Source organism: Plecotus auritus, assembly GCF_963455305.1.
Source record: "Plecotus auritus genome assembly, chromosome: 1".
Classification (NCBI taxonomy): Eukaryota; Metazoa; Chordata; class Mammalia; order Chiroptera; family Vespertilionidae; genus Plecotus; species Plecotus auritus.
The window spans coordinates 70,228,059-70,252,126 of NC_137770.1; the positions used below are offsets into that span (position 1 = coordinate 70,228,059).

The following is a 24,068-nucleotide window of genomic DNA, read 5'->3' on the forward strand; positions in this document are numbered from 1 at the left end:
AGGATATTTGTGTGCTTTATCTTCATCAATAGATTCTTAGCTCTTCCTTTGGGTTAAGATTGGCTTTTAACTTTGTGTGCCTCAAAACTTCTAAAATGGTGTTGGCAACATGACAGTCATTCAATATCTGTAAAAAGAAGGAAAGAAGGAAGGAAGGAAGGAAGGAAGGAAGAAAGGAAGGAAGGAAGGAAGGAAGGAAGGAAGGAAGGGAGGAAGGAAGGAAGGAAGGAAGGAAAGGGGTAGCAGGAATTGGGACACTTAGTATTAATGAGGCCCTTAAGGTTGACCAAATGGAATTTTCTTTGGTTAACCTAGATAATAATATGGTGGTTATTTTTGGAGAAACCTCTTTTCCCATTTAAGCCCCCAAATGAAAATGGAAGGGTTGAAATAAACAAATAATATTTGAAATGTAAAAGCTTATTTTTACAAGGCAAAAGTCATTACACTGTTAAGGCTGTATTTTCAAATAAGATGGCAAATTGTTTTCTACGGATATTCTCCCATTAAACAAGTTCTGTCTTTAAGATACATTATGATTGTAACTATGGAAAAAACCGACCTCAGCGTAGACATTTATCAAAATGTATACTTCCCTCCACCATTTATAAAAATATTTTTAACATAAATTAGGACTTTTATTACAAAGAGCTGTTTTTTAAAATTCTGCCTTCATCAAAACAGCGTCTGTTTCTACTACAAGAGACTCTTGGATTAGTACCCAAAGTGTTATTTTTCTGAGTCAAAGTAAAGAAAATTTGATAAAAATAAAGTCCCCAGAGTGCTTAGTAAACACTTGGTAATGAGCGAGTTTAATGCATCTAACTTAGGACCTTTTTCTAAATACACTCAACAAATTTAAAAAAGGCAGAGGATGTGACAGAAAGCTTTGGTTACAGGTAGTTTCTCTATGAACCACACAGGGAATTAGGTGCCCCTTACACACCTTTGACAATGATCAGTGAATGTATAACTAGCTTTATGTTTTCTTTGTAGCACTATTCTTTTACCAAACTAAATTCTTCCTCCAGGAGTGTTGACTGGATACTTCTGCTTCTCTCTTTAAACTGTGAATCTGGTAAAAGACACAGGTCTAGATCTCCAGCCAGGCTCCCCCTACCCCTTTTCTCACTTCCTCTTAAAAAATATTTTTTTTCCTCCCTGGTTAAAAGCATCTTACTCTCCCAATGTGGAATTTTCTCTTTCTCTTTTTGAATTCAGAAAAGTATAAATAAGGAAACCACAACCATTTACAATCTCACGGCCCTCAGATAATCACAGTTTGTATTTTCTTCCATCTGTTAAAACTGGGTCTATCCATATAAATAACATTATTTACACCATTGAAATAAGCTGCGCTGTTTTTGTATCCTGCTCCCCGCCACCCCACACACCCCACCAGTTAACATTATATCATGGTCATTTCCCCTCATCAGTGGAAACTTCACCAACTTCATTTTTATTTTTTAAAATATTTTTATTGATTTCAGAGAGGAAGGGAGAGGGAGAGAGATAGAAACATCAATGATGAGAGAGAATCATTGATCAGGATCCTCCTGCATGCCCCACATTGGGGATGGAGCCTACAATCCAGGCATATGGCCCAACCAGAATCGAACCATGGCCTCCCCTTTCATAGGTTGGTGCTCAACCACTGAGCCATGCTGGCTGGGCCTCAACTTCATTTTTAATTGATAATTCACCATTTCAATGTACTTCATTTTTTTCTTCAAGATGCAAAGGTCTTTGGGTCCTAATGGGCTGTTCAAAGGCTTTTTCATGACCATATGTGATGACCTTCCTGAGGGCCGCTTTGTCCCTTATTCTTATCTGGGCAACGTGGAGTGATGCCTGGCACCAGAATGAGCTGGTTTAGAGTGAATCCAGTCCCAAACCTGGAGGTGACAGGGGTGGAAAGGAACAGGTCCAAACCAAGCTCTGCCTTCCATGCCACTTGAGTTTTCTCACCTTAAAAAAGAGGCCACAGAAACAAATCCTTTAGCAATTTTTAAAAAGGGTTTAGAAAGATTTCTTTTCCTTAAACTAAGATGCACCCGGAACAGTGGGAAAGGTAAGAGCAGGAAGAATACTAGGAGGAGGAGGAAATGGCAGCCCCGCCCGACTCAGGATGGAAGGAAAGTTTCTAGTCAGATGACAGTAAATGCTCAGAGAGGCAATTAAGTCTAGAATCTTAATACTGATTAGTTGAAGGGCCCTGGCTGACAGAAGAAGGAGGAAGATGAAGCAGGGTGAGTGCTGGGAACCTAATTTTTCTAAAGTGCTAAGTTAAGAGAGAAGAGATGTATAGAGCGGGCAGAGAGGGAACAGAAAAGATAGGAGGGCCTGTCTTGATGTTGACAGTTCATTGTATAATCTGGCTTCTTTCTCCCAGTTCTCTATCTTCAGTCATTCATTTTGTTATGAATGGATTCAGTTTAACCCTGAAGCTTGGGAAGTCTGAGGTGGCCCACAAGGACCTTGACCTTTACCCCTTGGTGCCCTTGGTGCTTGAGAGGCCATTTCTGTGGCTAACCCTGGAGCTGTGGGAGGACCCTTTGGGTCCTAGACGTCGTTCCTGGTCCAATTTCTCCTCTGGCTCTCAGCTCCCCTTAGAGAGATGCTCTCCTGCCTTTGGGTTCTTTTTTGAGTTCCCTTAGAACCAATGCTGCTCTGCTGCTGGGAGTGAGAAAAAGGGCAGGCCAGCCGGGCAGGCGCATGGGGCCTGCCAGGAGAGGGCACTAAACATGGATTACGCATTTTTAAAATTTGTGCTGTAAATTATACATCATAGAGTGGAATCTAAAAAGCAAAATAAATGAACAAACAAAACAGAAACAAACATAGATATATAGAACAAACCGATGGGTTGCCAGATGGGAGGGGGGTTGGATGAAAAAGGTGAAGGATTAAGATGTACAGATTGGCAGTTACGAAATGGCCACAGGGATGTAAAGTACAGCATAGGGAATATAGTCAATACTATTTTAATAACTACAAATGGTGTCAGTTGGGTACTAGACTCGGGGAGCTCACTTTGTAAGTTATATAAATGTCTAACCACTATGCTGTACACCTGACTAATATAATATTGAACATCAACTGCAATTAAAAGTTTTTAAAATTTTAATAAAAATAAGAAATAAATTATATGTCATATAGATTATTAGAAATTTGAGATGTACATAGTCTTTTAATATAAGCCACAGTTCAATAGAGAAGGTTCAAGAGGCTTATTCATATGCTAGATTCCAGGGTACTTTTGTGCTAAATTCTAGGCTATTTTTTCTTCCTTCAGTTATTCCCAACTATGGGAAGACTAAAATGTTATAGTATCTTTTAAAATACTGTACTTCAATTAAATAAGTAATAAACAAAAAATAAATGCTTGTTATAAAAAAGTTAAAAGTTCAGATATTAGGATTTAAAAAAGCCCAAGTCCCCCTTTACATACATATGTATTTCCAATCTGGCTTTTTCATCATAGGAAGAAAACTGTTAACAATTTAGTTAACTGCTTCCAAATATTACTAGGTTATATAAAATTACTTGTTTTATACAATGAGATTACATAATACATATTATTTAATGACTTGCTTTTTAAAAAACTAAATCATATATCTTGGAAATCTTTGCATGCCAATACAAAGATTTGAAATAAATTATAGTTTTCAATTTTGGGTAGATAAGCATAATGTATTTAATAAATTTATTAATTAGTTTAATTTATTACTATGCCTTGTTCATGGACATTTAGATTGTTTCCAATATTTTGTCCTTATATACAATACTGCAATGTGTGCAAATGTTTTTTAACTGAAAGATTTTTAAAAGAAGAACCATTGGATCCACTTTTAGTTTTGATGGATATTGTAGGGGAGAGAAAACTTAAGTGGTTTCCACCTCTACCAATTAAGTTCATTGGCTGGGAACCTATAAATTCAACTAAAAAGAGAAAAATAAATGGAAGTTTATTAACATGTGTATTGCACATACGCATGGGAACATTCAGTGATGAATAACTCAAAGAGTTGGTTTAGAACTTGGGCTTATATTGCATCTTAACAAAGCAACAGTGAATTTTTAGAGAAGGGAAAGACAAAGGAAGAGGACTTTGAGTTTCTAGTGCAGCAAATCATAGCAAGGTAAACATATGGGGAAACTAATGGGAGGTAGGACTAGTTATAAAGCTTGGTATGTGAACTCCTCTGGGGTTTCTCTGGGATGTTGAGGGTCCAGAGCTCTCTCTGGTGATAACTTCTATTCTTTCTCTTAGAGAGGAGAGAGAGAACACATTTACAAGTTTATGTCCTTCTTTTAGACAAATGAGGGGAGGGCAGAGAGCCCTTCTTGTATATGCTTCTTCTCAATTGCCTTTAGCTAAAAAAAAAAAAAAAATCTTTATGTTTTGGGATGGCATATTCTGCTACCCTTCAATATCAATCAGTTTCTCTAAAAAGTCTGTATGAATTCACACTTCCACCATATGAGACAGTCCATTCCATATACAAAATAAGTTATTGGTATTTTAAAAATATTTTTGAATGAATCAAAGATGGAATCTCATTATTGTTTTAGTTTTCATTTCTCCGATTATAGCAAGACTTAATATTTATAGAAACTTAATATATTATGTATATTAATCCAGTGCTATATTTTCTGCAAAAGACCTAATGATTTAACTTGTATAGCCAGCTGGGAACACTTTTATCCTGCCAGCAGCTATTTGCTGAGTACTGGGTGTCAACAATCAAACAATATAGCTAATTATGTAGCCGTTAAATAAAAATAATGGTTCAAAGAAACATGTCAGTCAGTGATTAACTGACAAATAAGTGGTTTAGTCTAAGAAATTGCAGAGCAGCGGGAAAGACCAGGTGGGCCCTGGAGCTGGTCTGCCCTAACAGGCTGGCATTTAGGATGAGAAGGTTGAGATGGAATGGTGGTTTTCATTGTGTTCTTTGGAGCCCTAGGGCTCTACAGAGAAGCCGGGGTGGGGGTGGGGTGGGGGGGTGGTGGTGGTGGTGGCAGGGGTGGGCGGGGCGGACCCCTCTTTAGTTCTTCCACCGGAGCAACTCCTCTTAGGTCTGTTCATTACATTTTCATTTGAATGAAGCACCGTATTCATTTACTTGAAGAAAAAAAAAAAGGGGGGGGGACTTCTAGAGCAGCCACACAGGCCAGAACTAGGTTCCGGAGTCAATTCATCCAGATATAAGTGACAATTTTGCCACTTACTAGGTAGGTGACACTGGGACAATTAACCTCATAGATCCTCTGTCTGCTCATCTGTAATATGGAGTTAATAATATCTTGTTGGATATTTGTAGGAATAGGAGATAATGCATGTAAATCCTGGAGCTTAATAACACTTAGTAAATATTAGCTAAATGCAAAACTTTTGTTACAGGTGCTAAGATACCTCCATGTTCCGAAATGTTTAAGAAGGATTCATGGAGGAGGTGGATGCTGAGTTTTGCTTGAAGAATAGTTACAATGGGAACATGTAGAGATTGGGGAAGGTCAGGGACCATCCAGAGGGAGAGCTAGGCATGATGTATTTGGAGGCCACAAGTGAAGCAGAGTTTATTATGGCTATTGGGAGAGAAGATGTTGGGACCACATTGCAGAGGGCTTTGAATGCTTGACTAAGAAGTTTGGACTTGAACCCTTAGGTAATAAAACACTTTTTCTCTTGCACATTTAAAGAGGCATAGAAGCACTGCATAATCTTATTACATAGGAATCTTTCTGTGTTCTCACAAAGATGGACCCTTTCAAATTTTTTAAAAGGGAAGAAATAAAAAAGAATGAAGTATTTATCAAAGTCCCAAGCTGAAAATACTAATGAGTAGTAGAAAAATAAAAGATATTGACCAAGAAGCTGGACAGAGTGACAGAGGCAGGAGAAGGGAAGGAGCTGAGTCCACCTGACGGTGGGTGGCAGGTGTCAACTCTCTCTGCTGGTTGTGCCGGGGATAACTCATCTGTTGCCATCTCCACCTGGAGCTTCCCAGTCCTTCACCAGTAGCCTGATTGCCTAGGACCGTGGTCGGCAAACTGCGGCTCGCGAGCCACATGCGGCTCTTTGGCCCCTGAGTGTGGCTCTTCCACAAAATACCACGGCCTGGGCGAGTCTATTTTGAAGAAGTGGCGTTAGAAGAAGTTTAAGTTTTAAAAATTTGGCTCTCAGAAGAAATTTCAGTCGTTATACTGTAGATATTTGGCTCTGTTGACTAATGAGTTTGCCAACCACTGGCCTAGGACATTATTGGCAGTGGGTTCTTTTAACCTGCCCAGTCTTTATCCAAACCAGCTGTTTATTTGCCTGCCACAGCCCATGGACACCGGTGTCCCTTGAACACACAGGTTTTTCTCACCAACACCTTTGTTTAGGTCCTTACCTTTTTTTTTTTTTTTAATATATTTTATTGCTTTTCTACAGAGAGGAAGGGAGAGGGACAGAGAGTTAGAAACATCGATGAGAGAGAAACATCGATCAGCTGCCTCCTGCACACCTCCTACTGGGGATGTGCCCGCAACCAAGGTACATGCCCTTGACCGGAATCGAACTTGGGACCTTTCAGTCCGCAGGCCGAAGCTCTATCCACTGAGCCAAACCGGCCAGGGCTAGGTCCTTACCTTTTGCCTAAGGTGACTGCAACAGAGTTCTCACAGCTCTTCTCTTGCTCATCGTTTTTTTCCCTCTGGTCTGAGCTACATACCACAGCCAGATTAATCCAGAAGTACAGCTTGGATCATTTCACTTCTGCTCAAAAACTACCTTTAATCAAAGTAACACTTTCCCCTAAATACAAAAAGAATATGTGTTTAAGCAAAAGCTTGGACAACACAAAAGAACTCCAAGAGAAATATCCCATAATTTCACCCTCTAAAGGTAATCTGTAACATATTTCCTATATCTTTGTCCTGTTTGTTGATTAAATCAAGATGAGAGGCACAAAGTCAACTCTTGTGTATCCAACTCTTACCGCAAAAATTTGGGTTGCTCCGAACATCCTTATGCTTACATTTTTGTACACAAATTATGATTTTTTAAGGAAAAATTCCTTGAAGAGGATTTTATGTCTCAAAGGTATTTGTGTTTTAAGGCTTTCTTCTGCTTTGTAATACATTGTGATAAATTGCCCTCAGAAAGGTATAAATTGTATTCTCCCATCAGGGATAGGTGTGCACATTACTACCAAAGCCAATAGCAGCATCTTGGCCCTGCTGCCCTCACACACTCTTCTCCTTCTGTCCCCCTCCAGCCTCACTGCCCTCCTGCCAGATCATTGTCCTCCTCCTTCATGCATGTATCATGTGTCCATTCAACAAACATCTCTAAGCACCCACACAGAGGCAGGAGAATGTGAAGGGTTAGGGGACAGGCTCCAGATTCTGTATTTGAATCCCAGCTCTGCCCTGCAACTTCCTGCATGTCAGGAACAATAGTAACACCTCTACAGAGAGTGGTTGTGAGAATGTAAATGATTTAAGTCATGTAAAACACTTCACACAGTGCCTGACATAGTAAGTATTAAGTATGTAAGAACATTAGCTATAATTATCTGCAATTAGGAATCCTGTTCCATTCCAGGCAGGTGTAAAAGGTGGCCAAGGACTCCACTTCCGTGGAACTAATTCTGGATATAATAGAGTGCTCTGCAGAAAACAGAGGGTGTTGAGATGGCAAGCGACCATGGGATGGGAGGTGGGGCATCACCTTCAATGGTCAAAGAAACTCCCTGATTACCTCTGAGCCAAGACTCAAAGGGAGATATAAAACCTTTCGTGAGGACCTGGTTGGTGTGGCTCAGTGGTTGAGTGTCAACCTATGAACCAGAAGGTCAATAGTTCGATTCCCAGTCAGGACACATGTGCTGGTTATAGGCTCAATCCTCAGTAGGAAGTGTGCAGGAGGCAGCCAATTGGATGTTCCTATCTGTCTATCCCTCTCTCTTCCTCTCTCTCTAAAAAATCAATAAAAATAAGCACACCACCATATTTTTTTTTTTTTAAATCTTCTACAACAGCAGGGCTGCCTCAGGTTTTGATTTCTCAGAGAACAAGAGCTTTGTATCTCAGAATTCATTGCAGGCGGAGAGGGCTGTTTTAATGTCTCTCTCTCTTTTAAATGCTGATAATACGTGGGGATATATTTTGATCCTTTTTATATCATTGTCTTTGTATTAATCAAGCACCAGGCGTCTTGTGGCTGGGGCTTACCTCTCCTCTCACTTGTTACTAACTCCATGGGCCAGTGGCCAAGTCAAGACGTCTTGTGGGCACTGACATGTTATTACTAATTAATTCTGCTTGATTTCCTGCTTTGTGGAATCTCTTCCTGATCCTCTTGGCTTTTTTTCCCTGCTCTTTTGAAGGCCCACCCTTTGGTTCACTGAAGTCATTGTCTTCCTGACGTGAAAGGCGCTTCAGTGAGCCAAATGTGTAATTATATTAAGTGGAATAATAAAAAAAGGAAACCTAGTCTCCAATGGCGATGGGCTTTCTCCGTGCACTGCAACCTTGGGCACAAAGAGGAAGACAGCTTCCTTCTTCCTCTTCCCTTTCCTTCTAAACCAAGAGTCAGCCTAGGTCAAGGGAAAATGAAGTTGGCTGCCCTTAGGACAATGCTTGGAGCTGTGGCCAGTGGCCAGGAAAAGGCTGCCCCAGTCCTGGTCCTTCCTGCAGAAGTGTGTCTTCACTGCCTGTGTGGATGCCTGATCTCTCAGGATGGAATAGCCATTGGGCTCTATGTACGCAGTGGAGGGCTTCCTGGAGAGGGTCAGTAGATCCTGAGATGAAAATGTCAAGATCCTCAGGAACAAATGATACGCAGCCAGTTTCCAAAAGGATCTGGGCCAATTGCTTTCCAACTTTTAAAAAATATATATTTTTATTGATTTCAGAGAGGAAGGAAGAGGGAGAGAGAGATAGAAACATCAATGATGGACATCATTGACTGGCTGTCTCCTGCACGCCCCCTCCTGGGGATCAAGCCTGCAACCCAGGCATGTGCCCTTGACCAGAATCGAACCCAGGACCCTTCAGTCCGCAGGCCGACGCTCTTGAGCCAAACCGGGTAGTGCTTTCCAACTTTTTTATTATGGCCCACAGTTTACATCATGACTGAGAACAAACTCGAGTTTTTCCTGAAGGATACTGTTTGGCAGCATCCCCAGCCTCTACCCACTAGATACCAGTGGCAGCCTTTCCCCACACTGTGGCAACAAAAAAATGTCTCCAGACATTGCCACATATCCTTCAGAGGACAAAATTTCCCTGGTTGAGAACCACTGACATAAATTAATGTACCGCTAGGGGAAAAAACCCAATAGATTTTTGTTGACAGAAATACAATAAAAATGGCCAGCAAAAATAGCAAAGGGAAAATCTGAGGATGCATTATCACTAGTACTAAGAGCAACCAATGACCCCTGAGTGCTTATTTTATACCGGCTGCTACGCTAAGGTCTTTACATGTCAATCTTCACTTAATGCCCATATGAACCCTGTGAGGTGGGAATCCCATTGTCTCCATTTTTCACCCAAGGACACTGATGTCTAGGGACATTAAATGACTCACTCGAGGTCTCACAGCTGAGGTGGTGAGTCTCACTCTCACACACCGTGCTATGAGAGTTTTTAAACTGTGCGCTGAGTACCCACACAGTGGCACCCCAGGAAGCAGTAGTCAGTGCCCTCAGACACTGGGAACATGATTGAGAAGCAAGAAATAAGCTACAAGTAACCCTGAGGCTCTCACCTGTCCAGATTCCTACAGCAAGGACTAGAGGCCTGGTGCATGAAATTTGTGCATGGGGGGCAGGGGGCAGGGGAGGTTCCTCAGCCTGGCCTGCACCCTCTTGCAATCTGGGACCCCTTGGGGGATGTCTGACTGCCTGGCTGGGATCGGGCCTAAACCAGCAGTGGAACATCCCTCTCAAAATCCAGGACCGCTGGCTCCTAACCGCTCGCTTGCCTGCCTGCCTGATCGACCCTAACCACTCTGCCTGCCTGCCTGATCGCCCCTTACCGCCTCTGCCTCGGCCCCCACCTGCCATGGCCCCCCCACCCGCTGCAGCTTCGTCCAGAAGGTTGTCCAGAAGGAAGTCCGGAATGATGTCTGGAAGGTCATTCGGCTGTCCAGTCTAATTAGCATATTATGCTTTTATTATTATTATAGATTGTTAACACAAGTGGCAAGGTTAAGTTTCAGTTACCTGGAAACGATTTGTTTTCTGGGACAGAGGTCACCAGGATCATCGTCCTCCCACTCTCAGGCCAGGACCTGCTGAATTCCCCTCTGAAGCTGAGTCCTGAAACCAGGGAGCAGGGTGGCAGAAGGCCTAAGATCTGGACAGGAATCTTGCCTGAGTCAGAGCCAGATGCCACAGAAATGATTGAGAAGTGCCACGGGAGGCTGAGCCCAGGGAACCACGGCTGGGCAGTGACCTTGCCTCCCTCTCTTCCCGTGGCAGCCTTAGAGCTCAGGTCCGTGGACCTGCAGAGCCCCAGGAACAACAAGGCGCATCACACGCAGGAGATGGGCCTGAAGCGGCTCATCGTGCGCCGGGGCCAGCCCTTCACACTCCAACTGCATTTCAACCGACCTTTCCACTGCGGGACCGACCACATCACCTTCGTGGCTGAGACCGGTGCGTTCACCCTCCCCAAGGCAAAGTCCACTTGCAGGGCACCTACCTCTCCTTCTGAGCCTCCCTTCCTCTCTCCTCCTGGGATTCCCCAGGACCCCGTTACTGCTCAGCACCCTATTAGTGTTGTTAAGAAAAGAGTTGGCCAACTCAGCAAACTGAAGTTGTGATAGCAACGACCAGCCTTTAAATATACTACAGGCACTGTACTAAACTTCACACACATTAACTTATTTAACCCTCATGACAAAACTCCCAGGTGGATACTATTATGATTCCATTTTACAGATAAAAAACTGAGGCCCAGAGATCTTCAGTGGTTTGCCCAAGGACACACAGTGGCAGTAAAAACCTGAAACCAAAAGCCATTAGCAGCAAGTGGTGGGAGAAGGTGAAGGTCACATAAACTTCGAACCTCACCTTGGGGTCATTCTTTCCTACACAGGGCCAGCACCCACGAAGCTGTCAGGAACCCGAGCTACCTTTGGACTCACCCAGGCTCAACAAGGGAATGTCTGGAGTGCTTCTGACTTCACCATTGACTCCAACTCACTCTTTGTCTCCCTTTTCACACCAGCCAGTGCAGTCATTGGTCCCTACACTCTGAAGATAGACATCTCTCAAGGCCAGGGTTACAGCATGACCCACCAAGTGGGGACTTTCATCCTGCTTTTTAACCCTTGGAGTGCAGGTACAGCTTGCTCACAGGTGGTAATGCTAACCTGATCCATTGGGAATGTTCTGAGGTTCTACCTAGAAAGTCCAGAAGAAAAATTGCTGCATAGCTATGCAATACATCACCTTGTGCTCACTATAAATAATCTTTACAAGGAATTTTTAGTGCATGATGAAAATGTTCATGGTGTGATTTAAAAAAATCTTATATTTCCTCAGGAAAACATAGCACTATTGAGTATGTTACATCCTATGAGAATTTAATCTTAGGTCGCAGTGTTACAAGACCTTGGTTTTGGTCCCATAAGCTCTCTTTGAAATGATGTGTGATGTTCAGTGAAATAGATTAAGAGGTGGAACACAATGTGAAATGTAATTGTATTAGACACATGTGCAGAGAAAGAGAGAGAGAGTGCTCAGAATACACCAAAATGTGTCTCTGAGGAGTGGGAATGAGCGATTTTCATTGTCTTCTTTCCATCATCAGTATTCTCCAAATTTCTACAACAAGCTTACTGCTTTTACAATCAGGAAAAGATAATTGTTATTTTAAAGAAGTATACATTTTATATATCTGGCATCTAGAAAACATATTATAGACTTTTAAGGGGTCCACTCTTGATTTCTATTGCCATCAACCCAATTGCTTCTCCTTTTTTCAGCAAGATACTTTCATTGCCGTTTTTCATTTTTATTACCCTGATTTTTGGTTTGGGGTTTTTCCCCCTCTATTACTCTTGCCTGTTCAGAGGACGACGTCTACCTGCCCAGTGAAATACTGCTGCGAGAGTATATCATGATGGACTATGGCTTTGTGCACAAGGGTCATGAACGGTTCATCACCTCCTGGCCCTGGAACTACGGGCAGGTAACACTATACCGGGAAGGTGGGCTCACAAAGGCTGCCAACAAAATTCAGGGTGTGTGGTGCTGGACCAATTTCCCATCCGGTGAGGTGGGCAAGGAAGGAAAGGAAGATGCCTTTCCCTCTTAGTTGTTAATATTTTATTATGAACAACTTAAAACATAATCGAAGTGGGCGGGCTACTGTAGTGAACTTTCATGAACCTGCCTCTCAGTTTCAATAGTGATCAATTTATGGTGAATCCTGTTTCCTCTACCCCAGGGGTTTGCAAACTATAGCCCACGGGTCAGATGTGGCCCACTGTCTGTTTTCACATGGCCCACAAACTAGGCATGATTTTCACATTTTTAAATTGTTGAAAAAGAATTTAAAAATAATATTTTGTGGTGTGCAGATTATATGAAGTTCAAACTTCAGTGTCCATAAATACCATTTTATGTATTTATTTATTTATGTTAATCCTCACCCGATGATAATTTTCCATTGATTTTTAAAGAGAGTGGAAGAGAGAGGGAAAGACAGAGAGAAACATCCATGTGAGAGAAACACATCGAGTGGTTGCCTCCTCCTGCACGAGCCCCGACCAGGTCCCAGGCCAGGGAGGAGCCTGCAACCAAGGCATGTGTCCTTGACAGGAATCGAACCTGGGACCCTTTGGTCTGCAGGCCAACGCTCTATCCACTGAGCCAAAATGGCTAAGGCCATAAATACCATTTTATTGGAACACAGCTATGCTCATTTATTTAGGTATCATCTGTGGCTCCTTTTGTGCTACAGGGGAAAAGTTAAGTAGCTGAGACAGAGTCCCTCTGGCCTGCAAAGCCTGAAATAGTTGCTATTTGGTCCTTGACAGAAAAAGTTTGCTGATTCCCTGGTCTATACTCCTCCCTCTTGCCCCACCTCCACCAGCAGTTCATCACTGGATTGATTTTGAATAAAATAATAGTTACCATATCATTTAATCCAGTAATACTTCAGAATATAGCTCTAAAAGATGATGACTCTTTCTGAAAAACTGAACCCCAAAATATATATACAAAATGAATAGCAATCTTTAATAACATCAAATATCCAGTCAGTGTATAGAGCAGGGGACCTTTGGCTCTGGCCAACTTTTCTGCTCCCAACCACCAACCACAGCTGGTACAGTTTCTCTCTGTCCACACACCAGGAGGGAAGAGTTGGGGGAAGCAGGGAGCCCTATGGAGGAAGATCAGCTTCCCAGTTCTTCAACTGTGACAACCTGTGCACGTTTTTTGAAACTGAGACAAATGCCAGTACATTTTACAGCCAAAAGGACTGTGACATGTCACAAACACGTTATAAACGAATGTCATGAGCTTCACTGGCTTCTCCCGTGCTGAACCCTCCACCTGATTTAAAGGCTCTCCACACGCCTCTCCCCCTCCTCACAGGCCTTGCCCTGTGTTTATCCATCTGATCTTTCCCCACAAGCCCTCCAGAAATGAGACTCTCCAGGCTCCTGTCTTTGGTACCCACCTGCCATGCTCAAAGACCCCCCTCTTCTCTCCTGTCTACCTCACCCTTCAAAGCCCACCAGCTCCAATAGCCTTCTCTGATCTCTTCAGCCAATGAGGATCTTTCCTCTATGAATTCTCTTTGATTTTCCATTAGCACCACACAGGTCAGTGTTTCAGAATTCTCATTTTGACTTATAAGCTCTTCAAAGGCAGAGTCTTGTCTGATATGAAGCCCCACCCCCATGCACACCTTCCCTAAACGTCTGTTACTTCCTTGAAGTTTCAGCATTTTAGACGTTTTTAGTCTTTCCTTTTTTTCTCCCTTGCACGCACTTGGAAGTTTGAAGAGGACATCATAGACATCTGCTTTGAGATCCTGAACAAGAGCCTGTACTTCTTAGAGAACCCAATCAAAGACTACTCGCAGAGGAACGACGTGGTGTACATCTGCAGGGTGGTGAGCGCCATGGTAACGACAGAAGCTTCCCCGCCCATCTGAGGGCAGTTGGAGCTTCCCCTGGGCAGGATGGAGACCCACCCATCTGTCCTTTGCAGATCAACAGCAATGATGACAACGGCGTGCTGCAAGGGAACTGGGGAGAGGACTACTCCCGGGGGGTCAGCCCACTGGAGTGGAATGGCAGCGTGGCCATCCTGCGGCAGTGGTCAGCCAGGGGCGGGCAGCCTGTGAAGTATGGACAGTGCTGGGTCTTTGCAGCTGTTATGTGCACCGGTGAGTGAGGGGAGATAGAAGCGCAGAATCACTTAATCTTCATGATCACCCTTCCAGGGCAGGCTCTGATATCTGTTTTCACTTGAGCTAACTGTGGCTTGCCCACAGCCCCATAGCTAAGGAGTGGTGGGCACTCGGCTCTGAACCAGCACACTCTGTAGTCTTGAGGAATCCTGCACATTTATGTTGCAGTCACCCCACAGTGTCCCTGACGGAGCTTCTTTCTGCCACCTGCTTAGGTTTCTCAGCTCCAGGTGAGCCTGGAGTCAGGATAGGTTGGAGCAGTGGTCGGCAAACTCATTAGTCAACAGAGCCAAATATCAACAGTACAACGATTGAAATTTCTTTTGAAAGCCAAATTTTTTAAACTTAAACTTCTTCTAACGCCACTTCTTCAAAATAGACTCGCCCAGGCCGTGGTATTTTGTGGAAGAGCCACACTCAAGGGGCCAAAGAGCCGCATGTGGCTCGCGAGCCGCAGTTTGCCGACCACGGGGTTGGGGGAAGCTTGAGGTGCAAGAAGATGGTCTGGCAGAGCTGATCTCACCTGTAGAAGAGCTCCCAAATATGTTCAGAGACATTCTTGAGGAGCTACCATTAGAGATTTGCTACTTTACTAACTACCCTGAAGGTGCATTGATGGTTTGTGAATTATCAGTTATTTATAATTTAGTGCAAAGTCATTGCTCAGATTGTCTGTAAAGATGAGGGAAGACAGAGAGTACTGAGGTGCCTGCCTGTCTTCCCGACTGCAAGGCAGGAGTACCTTACACCGTGCAGCCTGCCACTCTGTGATGCTCAGCAAATGTTGGATGAACTCTTGGGCTGACTCTGAGTTAAAGAATGAGGTAGCACAGAATGGACAGAGACAGGGAACAAAGACAAAGTCCCAGATTTTCCTGAGAAGGGCAGCATAGCTTGGCAGCTATGTGTAGGTGCTGCCGACAGAGGAGAGGTTTAAATCTGAGTGTTCAAATCAAGCGACCTTGCTTTACTCATCTGTTTTCACTGTAAGATGCTCAGGACAGTGCCAGCATTTAGTAGAGTCAAATTTACCCTGGGGTGGCGAGGCAGGTATCATGGAGGAGGGCTGGGGCCATTAGACCCTGAGATGAGCAGGAGAAGGTCTAGGTCTGTGTCCTTGCTCCACCTCTGAGCCTGTCACCACTCCCAGGCCCTGAGTTCTGGGGACATGGAGGTGGGTCTAGCTGTCCTCCTTTCGAAGGGTTTGTGAAAAGCCCAGGAGCTTTGCTGGGAGTGGACAGGTGATTGAAGACAGGTGGTGCTCTTTGGGCTCTTGAATAAATTGAAACAGAAAGATTGGCCACTCTCAATAGTCCTTTTATGTTTCAAAGCACTGTAACCCTCCCAGAGGCTTCTTCTGAGCAGATGATGGGGTAAACCTTCCCTCTCTGGAAAGGTCACACCTGGCTCTTGGATTGATTTCATCTGGCCCTGGGCAGGCGTGCAGGTGTGTGTGTGGTGGTGATCATGGTGGTGTAATGCCCACTTCCTGTGACTACATCTGTGAAATCTTAACTCAGCTTTAAAAAGCCTTTGCAGCACTACCTTGACAGCCACAAGAGGAGGCTGTTGCCTTAACAAAGATGGCCATTGCCTCATGGTACTTGCAGGCTCCATTTGTCTTTGATATCTTCCCCTTAGCTCTGTAAGTCTATCTTTGCTCTTCTATCCATTCTCTGATTTGTTTCTTACCTCCGCCAAACCCTTGTCTTTCTGTAGAATTACAGATTCAGAATTTCAGGACTGAATATCATCTGGCTCAGTTCCTCATTTTGTTTCATACAAAGAGACTAAGGCCTAGATAAGTTAAGCTACTTACCTAAAACTGGCCACAGCACTCAAGTTTTTAATTTTCTTTTCAAATTATAAAATGTTTTAGGTCCTCTGTTTTTAATTTGGGAAGCCGATGAATGGGAAAAGCCCTAAATGATAAATTGAGTTGTTGTTAATTGTTGTTAATTGTGACCCTCAAATGATCCCCCCCCAAAAAACCCCACCCCCCAACCCCGCTCCTCTGCAGGAGGGAGACCATTGATAGGACAGGTTGCAGCCAAGTTTGGGGGCTTGTGTGTGGTGCTCTGAGGATGAAGAAGTTGCAAGTATGGATCTGCAAGAATCTTTGCCTTCTTTCTCTCCTCCAGCTAGAAAGTTAGAAAGTGTGCCTGGAATACCAGTGATTTGGCTTCCAGTGATTCTCCATGCTTTTCTTCTCTTTAGTAATGAGATGCTTAGGCGTTCCAACCCGTGTTGTTTCCAATTTCCGTTCTGCACACAACGTGGATGGGAACTTGACCATAGATACCTACTATGACCGAAATGCAGAAATGCTGTCAACTCAGAAACAAGACAAAATATGGTAAGGGGCACTGTCTCCTACAGATCTCTGCTCTGTCCACAGGAAGGTAGGGAAACGCTGACCTGGTTCTCTCTAGCTGGAGGCAGTATTGCCCTGTATGTTGTTGCTGATGCTCAGAGAATAAGTTCCCAGCCCAGGTGACTGTTCTGGCTAATTAGGTCATCACATCAAACTCATTTCAGAAACAGAAGCCTATGGGAGAACATTCTGAAGCCGGCAACCAAATGAATGACAGATTGTGCCTCTAAATTCTGAATTCAAAGTCTGCACTCATCTTACTCTTCCTATTTTGGGTCTTTCTGTTGGCACTGCTCTCTGTTTAGAAGAGCTACCTGCATAGTTCCTTCAGTCTCTCTTGCCTTCTCCTCCTCCCTGCCTCACTCCTCTGCTTGTGTGCTCGCACGCATGTGTGTGTGCTTGTCTAGGCCTTAGTCTCCTATGTCTCTGGGTGCCCTATATTTTTGTATCTTTAGTCTCTTCCTGCTTCCCCAAATCTGATTTCCTTTTCCAGCCAGTTTCCAGGTAAGACCTTTGAGTTGCATCGAGAACTAGCTGCTGTCCCTCTCTGAGCTCCTAGGATTCAAGAAGCAGGAGTGTATCTGAGAAGAATCTGTCGCTCCTGTAGAATTCTGTCTGTGATTCATAGCCTGAATATAATCACAAGGAAACACCAGACAAGCCAAAAATGAGGGCCACTATGGTAAAATAACCAACACTCTATTCAAATTTCAATGTAATGAAACAAAGGCTGAGGAACTGTTCCAGATTAAAGGAGACAAGGAATACTAGACAGCTAACTGCAATGTGTGATCCTGGACTGGGTGGAAAAGAAGGCTACAACTATTGATCTAACTATCATTAGGTCAACTGACAAAATTGAAATATAGACATAAATCAGATTTTAAAATTATTGTGTCAATATCAGATGTATGAGGTAAGGGAAGATCCCTAGTCTAAGGAAATATACACTGAACTAAAAATTTGTATATATATAAATATATTCTCCATATCTGTACTGTAGGAATTTCCATGTCTGGAACGAGTGCTGGATGATCCGGAAAGACCTCCCCGCCGGATTCAATGGGTGGCAGGTTCTGGACCCCACACCCCAGCAAACCAGCAGCGGTGAGTGAGGACCATGGTGGAAGGGTCTGGGCTTTGTGGGAAGGCCGACCACGTGACAGGCCACGTGAGCAAAAGGCCAGAAAGAAGAGGCATTTCCCCCAGTTTATCCCCTTCCCAAAGTCAACGCAGAGACAACTGTGGGTCAGGGGTCTGACTTTGACATTGACAGCTGGGCCACCCAGATAAGTCACTGGACCTCTCAGTTGCTTCCTCACCTGTAAGGTGGGGAGGAGGATACTGATTGCTGCTTCACGGTGCGGGGGGGGGGGGGGGGGGCAGGGGGGGAGTGTTGGGGCTCTGAGGCTCTGCTGAATTAATGGGAACTGGAGAGTGGCCTTTATGCCACTGCCCTTCCCTACCCCATCTCCCTTCTTCCCACAACCACAACCAGCACCCCTGGTCCAGGTGTCAGCAGCCAGGCTAGCCTGCCATAATGCCTGTTCCCCCACACAGGGCTGTTCTGCTGTGGCCCTGCCTCCGTGAAGGCCATCAGGGAAGGGGAGGTCCACCTGCCCTATGACACCCCATTTGTGTATGCGGAGGTAAATGCCGATGAGGTCATTTGGCTCTTTGGGGATGGCCAGGCCCAGGAAATCCTGGCCCATAACACCAGTTCCATCGGGAAGAAAATCAGCACCAAGTTGGTAGGATCAGACCAGCGCCAGGACATCACCAGCTTCTATAAGCACCCAGAAGGTACCCAGGGCCCGGGGGACTTGGGAGGAAGGTGGTATACCTCCTTTGTGCTACCTCCCAATGGGAATGGTTCCCATGGCAGGGTTGCTGGATTTAGCCAATAAAAATACAGGGTGTCCAGATAAATTTCCAGATAAATTCAGATAAACAAATATTTTATTAGTATATGTATGTCCCAAATATTACATGTGAAATTCTTATACTAAAAATTATTTGTTGTTTATCTGAATTTCAAATTTAATTGAATGTCCTTGATGTTACCTGGCAACTGTATCCTAGGGTCACATCACAGACTCCTTCTGTCCTGGCAGTCGGGGTGGCAGCAAGGGGAGAGGTAGATGTACAAGAAGGGCAAGGGCTCTGTGGCCTGTGGAAGGGAGTAGATGTCCCCATGGAGAAGGCTCCTAGGGTAGAGTCAGGCCACCTGAATACTAATCAAGGGCTTGCTATGTCCTAGCTGGGTAAGTTTGGACACATTCTTACCATCCCCTTGCCTCTACTTTCTCATCTGTGAAATGGGTTAACAGTACTTCAGAGGGCTGATGTGAGGGTTAAGTGAATTAATACACAGAAACTACTTGGAACAGTGCCTCTGATGCACAGTATAGTAAATGTTCTAGAGAAGTCCAGTTTGGGATAGTTGGGGTTAAGACTGAATGTTGAATAGTCCATAGGGGGGCAAGAGCTGAAGCTTTAAAAGGCTTGAGCATAAAAGGCTTCTCTTTCCCCCCAGTATCCTTACTTCTAAAATACTGGGTGTCCCCCCCAAAGTGTGTATACACACACTTTGAATAATTATGAAGACAGTGCTTATTAAAATACATTTCATTTTCAAAATTGAGCTATCAGTTATTGAAGTGTGTATACATATTGGGGGGATACCCTGTATTTTAGAAGTGAGGATACTGGGAGGAGAGAGAAGCCTCTGGGTTTGATGATGATGATAGTGATGACAGGGGCAATACTGATGACAAAGGACAACTCATTTAACCCAATGTTTTGGCAACTCTATGAAGTAGGGAGATAGCCCCAGGTTACAGATGACAGAACCGAGCACTGAGAGATTAAAAGCCTATGATGGAGGAAAGATTTAAACCCAGCACCAAGCAACGCCAATCCCCATGTTCTCAGCCATGAAGCTGTGTTGCCTCCCACGCAGCTCTTCCTGTGGTTGGGGGTTCAGGAGGGGAGCTGTGAGTTGTCCGGTGGCTTGTTTTTCAAAAAAGGTCATTGGTGCCCTCAGCCTCTCCCACTGATGTCTTTCCTGTCTCTCATTTCTCCCAGGATCTCCCGAGGAGCGCTCTGTGTTCGTGAAGGCATCCCGGAAAATGCTGGGCTCAAGGAGGGCCTCTTCCCCCTTCCTGGATCTGCTGGGGTCCGGGGGCTTCCGGGATCAGCCAGCGCTGCTGCGGCTTCACCTGACCAGGATCCCTGAGTGGGGCCAGGACCTGCTGCTGACGCTGCATGCCAGGAGGGTGCCACACAGAGCCCACCCCCGGGGGCCCATCAGACTGGAGGTGCGCTTCTGCGCACAGGCACTGCTGCACAAGGGTGGGACCCGGCAGCCCCTCTGGAGGCAAATAGTGCACTTGAACCTGGACTTTGGGGAGGGTGAGTATGAGGCAGGCCAGGAAAGTTATCTGCAGGATGGAGGGGAACTTTGGGGCCACGAACAAAGCTGGGCTGGACTAGCCAGATCACACAGAGACCCCCACATATACACACACCTCTGATGCCATCCCACCAGGTGGAACACAGCAGCGACCTCTGGTGCAGTAGGGGCAGGGCAAGCCTGCTATCTGTCTCTCTCTTACACACACACAGACACTTTCACACCCATCTAGACTTGCACACAGCTCCTCCTCCCCCCTCTCTCTGAGACCCATTCCCTAGACTCAAGGTGTCTTTTATCTGTGCTTAGAGATACAGTGGCCGCTCTTGCTACCCTACGACAATTACAGAAACAAGCTGACGGATGAAAAGCTGATTCGTGTGTCTGGCATCGCTGAGGTGGAGGGGACGGGGCAGTTCATACTGGTCCTGAAAGATATCTCTCTGGAGCCTCCCCACTTATCTATTGAGGTAAGGCATCTGGACACAGACGGGACCCAGGGGCTCTCTGACTTACCCAACCCGGGGGCTGGGGGTGCAGCAGCGAAAGAGACACAGTCACTGCCTTGACACCAAATGGATGATCAAAGCGCAGTATGGCGTGAGAAGCGCAGTTTTGTACAAAGCGCACGAAGGCTTCCCAGAGGAGGTGACGTTTTACAGAAGATGCAAGTGGAATGCAGGCTAAAGGAAGACACTATACAGAGATATGAGATAGAGATGAAGACATTTTAGGTAAGGAAGTAGCTCTGCAGAGGCAGAGACACAAAGGCAATGACTGGGAGATGGAGTGGGGGAGAGAGATTTGAGAGAGACCACAAGTCAAATTCCAAAGGTGACTGCTGATAAGATGGGGTGACAAGGAAGAGGGGAGCAAATGAAGGATGAGCCTCCGATTTCAAGTTCAGAGGCTTGAGTCGCTGGCGAGGCCACTGGACGAGGAAGGAATACAGATGATGGAAGGATACACGGAGGAGTGCAGGGTATTCCCCACCTCCTATTACCAGGACTTCCTTCCCCCGAAGCCTCCTTTCCCCACCTTCCCCTCCTGCTCTGAAAAGCGTCCCCTCAGCCTCGTCCCAACCTGGCTTTGCACCTGGTGGCTTCCCAACAGCACACCCAATCCCCACTGAAAAGGAGAATTGAGCGATTCCATGTCATAACCACCTGGCCACCTGATGGTTTTCACCAGGGCATGCTGCCTCGCAAGTGATGTCAGGCAGCCTCCACACACAGTGGGCAGGATCACCATGCAGACAGCCTGGTGCCCCGGTGAGAGCCTGCCTGGTACCTGAAGCCTGGTTACAGCAGGATCCGATGCAAACACATCAGATGCCAGTTGGCTATTACATGGTCCCCATTAGGTAAGGGACCTGGGGATGATCTGTGACTATACTGGATTCCTGTTCCTTTTACCTGTTCTACTTTGACACCCTCATCAGAATACAAGGGACATGTTTCTTTTTAACACAGCATTTCTATAGCCACAACCAGCTGGCTAATAGTTGAAAGCTAACTGCCATCCAGAACTAGGCGGTAGAGAGGGAAATAAGATTTCAACTTGGTGCCCATTCCGAATTGATGGTGGTTTCTCTCTAAGACAGGCCAGGGTGTGTGTTAACCTTGAATACTCTCATCTCATATTCTTTTCTCCCAACTGCAGTGTCTTAGCTCTAAATAAACAGTCCCTGGTGGTCAACAGGGGGCTGGGGGAGTGAGGTTACTGAACTGGAATGTAGAAATGAGGTCAGTTGCCCACAATATCCCCATCCTCTCTCCACACAGGTGTCTGAGAAGGCTGAGGTGGGCAAGCCACTGAGAGTCCACATCACCCTCACCAACACCCGGACGGTGGCTCTGAGTCACTGCACAATGGTGCTGGAGGGAAGTGGCCTCATCCACGGGCAGGTTTCAAATGAGTAAGTGCCATTGTCTCTGATAAGAGGTTCCTCATGGGGTCACAGGATGACCCTCAGTTCCCTGGATGGTGCCTCTGGGCACCCGTGTTCCCACCCTCCTCAGGGAAGGTTGGCCTGTGCTGTTGGGAGGGGGGAGGTGCTTGCCGACCGAGGCGGGTAACCAGGTTACCCACCACAGTTACTCCTCAATGCACTAACAAGCTCTTTTTTACTTTCAGCCTTGGGACTCTGGTGGCGGGACACACCATCCAAATCCAACTGGACCTCTACCCCTTCAAAGCTGGACCCCGCCAGCTGCAAGTCCTCATCAGCAGCAGCGAAGTCAAGGAGATAAAGGGTTACAAGGACATCTTCGTAGCAGCAGCCAGGCCTTCTTGAAACCACCCCCCACCCCCAGGAACGCTCCCTGCCCTGATCCAATTTCCTGACGCCCTCCTAGTACTCCCAACCCCTCCCCAGGTCCCACCCTGTCCTCCTGACGCCTCCCTGCACCCTCAGCCTCTCATCAAGACCACTCCTCCCCTTCTGACACATTCCCTAGCCTCTTGCAGTCCTTCCCCTGCCCTTGCCCCCATGACCTCGAGGTCCCCTCCCTGGCCCACCTGACTCCTGAAGGGGTAGGGTTATCTGTGCTCCTTCTCTCTCCTCTTCCCCGCCTGCCTGGGGGTACATGAAGCTCCCTTATGACCACTGTGCGTCTTGGAAGGAGACAATAAAGACGTCTTTGATTGATCAGTGGTGTTCTCACTTCCGAGCTAATAAGCTACTTATTGCTACCAGCCTGTCCTCTTGGTTGCCTGCTATGTGGTCGGGCCCTCCCTGCCCTTTTTGTTGTCTCTCACCCTCTTTAAAGGATCATGCACAAAATAAGCCCAACATAATCCCTCGAACGCAGCCTCTCTGGAATCAAGGGTCAGTCTCTCCGTGAAAATTGTTAGCCTGCAGGCAGAGGTAGAGGAGCTCTGAGGAGGACAGTGGCTGCAGTGCTACAGGGCCTGGACAGAAGCTGCCCAGTGGGACTTTGCTGCTGGCCTGACAGCACAAGGACAGCTGGGCAGGGCCACTCAGGGCAGCCCCAGGATAGATGGCTGCTCCCCGAAACAGGCCCTCACTTTCCCTGACCCCCATCTCCCCCTCTCCGTCCCTCACCCACTCACTTCCCTTAATCTTCTATTCTCTCTAAGTCACCCCAACTGGCCCCAGCATCTCTTTCTTTCCACTGTTTTTGTTATTTTAAGGACAGGGAGCCACTCCTTTGTATTTTCTTCCTGTGGTGCTCAAGAGCAGTTTTGCTCATTCCGGATAATTTGGAAAGAACAGAAAAGGGGAAAAGAACAGTCACTGATTGCTCCCCCGTCCCAGAAGAAATCTCTGCGAACATTTTGCCATATATCTTCTGGTCTCTTCCCCCTTCATTGTGTGCATGTGCTTTTCTTTTTTCTTTCCTTCCTTCCTTCCTTCCTTCCTTCCTTCCTTCCTTCCTTCCTTCCTTCCTTCCTTCCTTTCTTTCTTTCTTTCTTTCTTTCTTTCTTTCTTTCTTTCTTTCTTTCTTTCTTTCTTTCTTTCTTTCTTTCTTTCTTTCTTTCTTTCTTTCTTTCTCCTCACCTGAAATATCTTTTCCATTGATTTTTAGATACTGGAAGGGAGGAGGGGAAGAGAGAGAGAAACATCGATGTGAGAGAGACACATTCATTGGTTGCCTCCTGCATGAACCCTGACTGGGGCTGGAAATCAAACCTATAATACAGGTACATGCTTTTGACCAGGAATCAAATCCAAGACCCTTCAGTCTCTGGGCCACACTCTATCCACTGAGCAACACTGGCCAGGGCTGTGCTTTTCTTAATTGTTGTCAATATTGCAGCTGTTCCCCATTTCTCTTGCCCTTTGCCCCCCTTCACCTAGCCCACCCCAGGCCTTCATCACAC

General features: G+C 45.5%; 1 protein-coding gene across 1 annotated transcript; it reads left to right on the top strand.

Annotated features, from left to right (window-relative positions):
• Positions 1–8,754: 8,754 nt before the first annotated feature.
• TGM7 (transglutaminase 7) lies at positions 8,755–22,819 on the top strand (the record flags this gene model as incomplete). The annotated part of the gene is made up of 13 exons (XM_080644352.1): positions 8,755–8,784; positions 10,187–10,658; positions 11,101–11,346; positions 12,080–12,198; positions 14,017–14,145; positions 14,232–14,409; positions 16,651–16,789; positions 17,811–17,914; positions 18,368–18,610; positions 19,895–20,221; positions 20,532–20,692; positions 22,007–22,140; positions 22,359–22,819. 13 exons carry the CDS (start codon positions 8,755–8,757, stop codon positions 22,516–22,518), a joined length of 2,442 nt encoding a protein of 813 aa, XP_080500478.1. The 3' UTR covers positions 22,519–22,819.
• Positions 22,820–24,068: the final 1,249 nt, after the last annotated feature.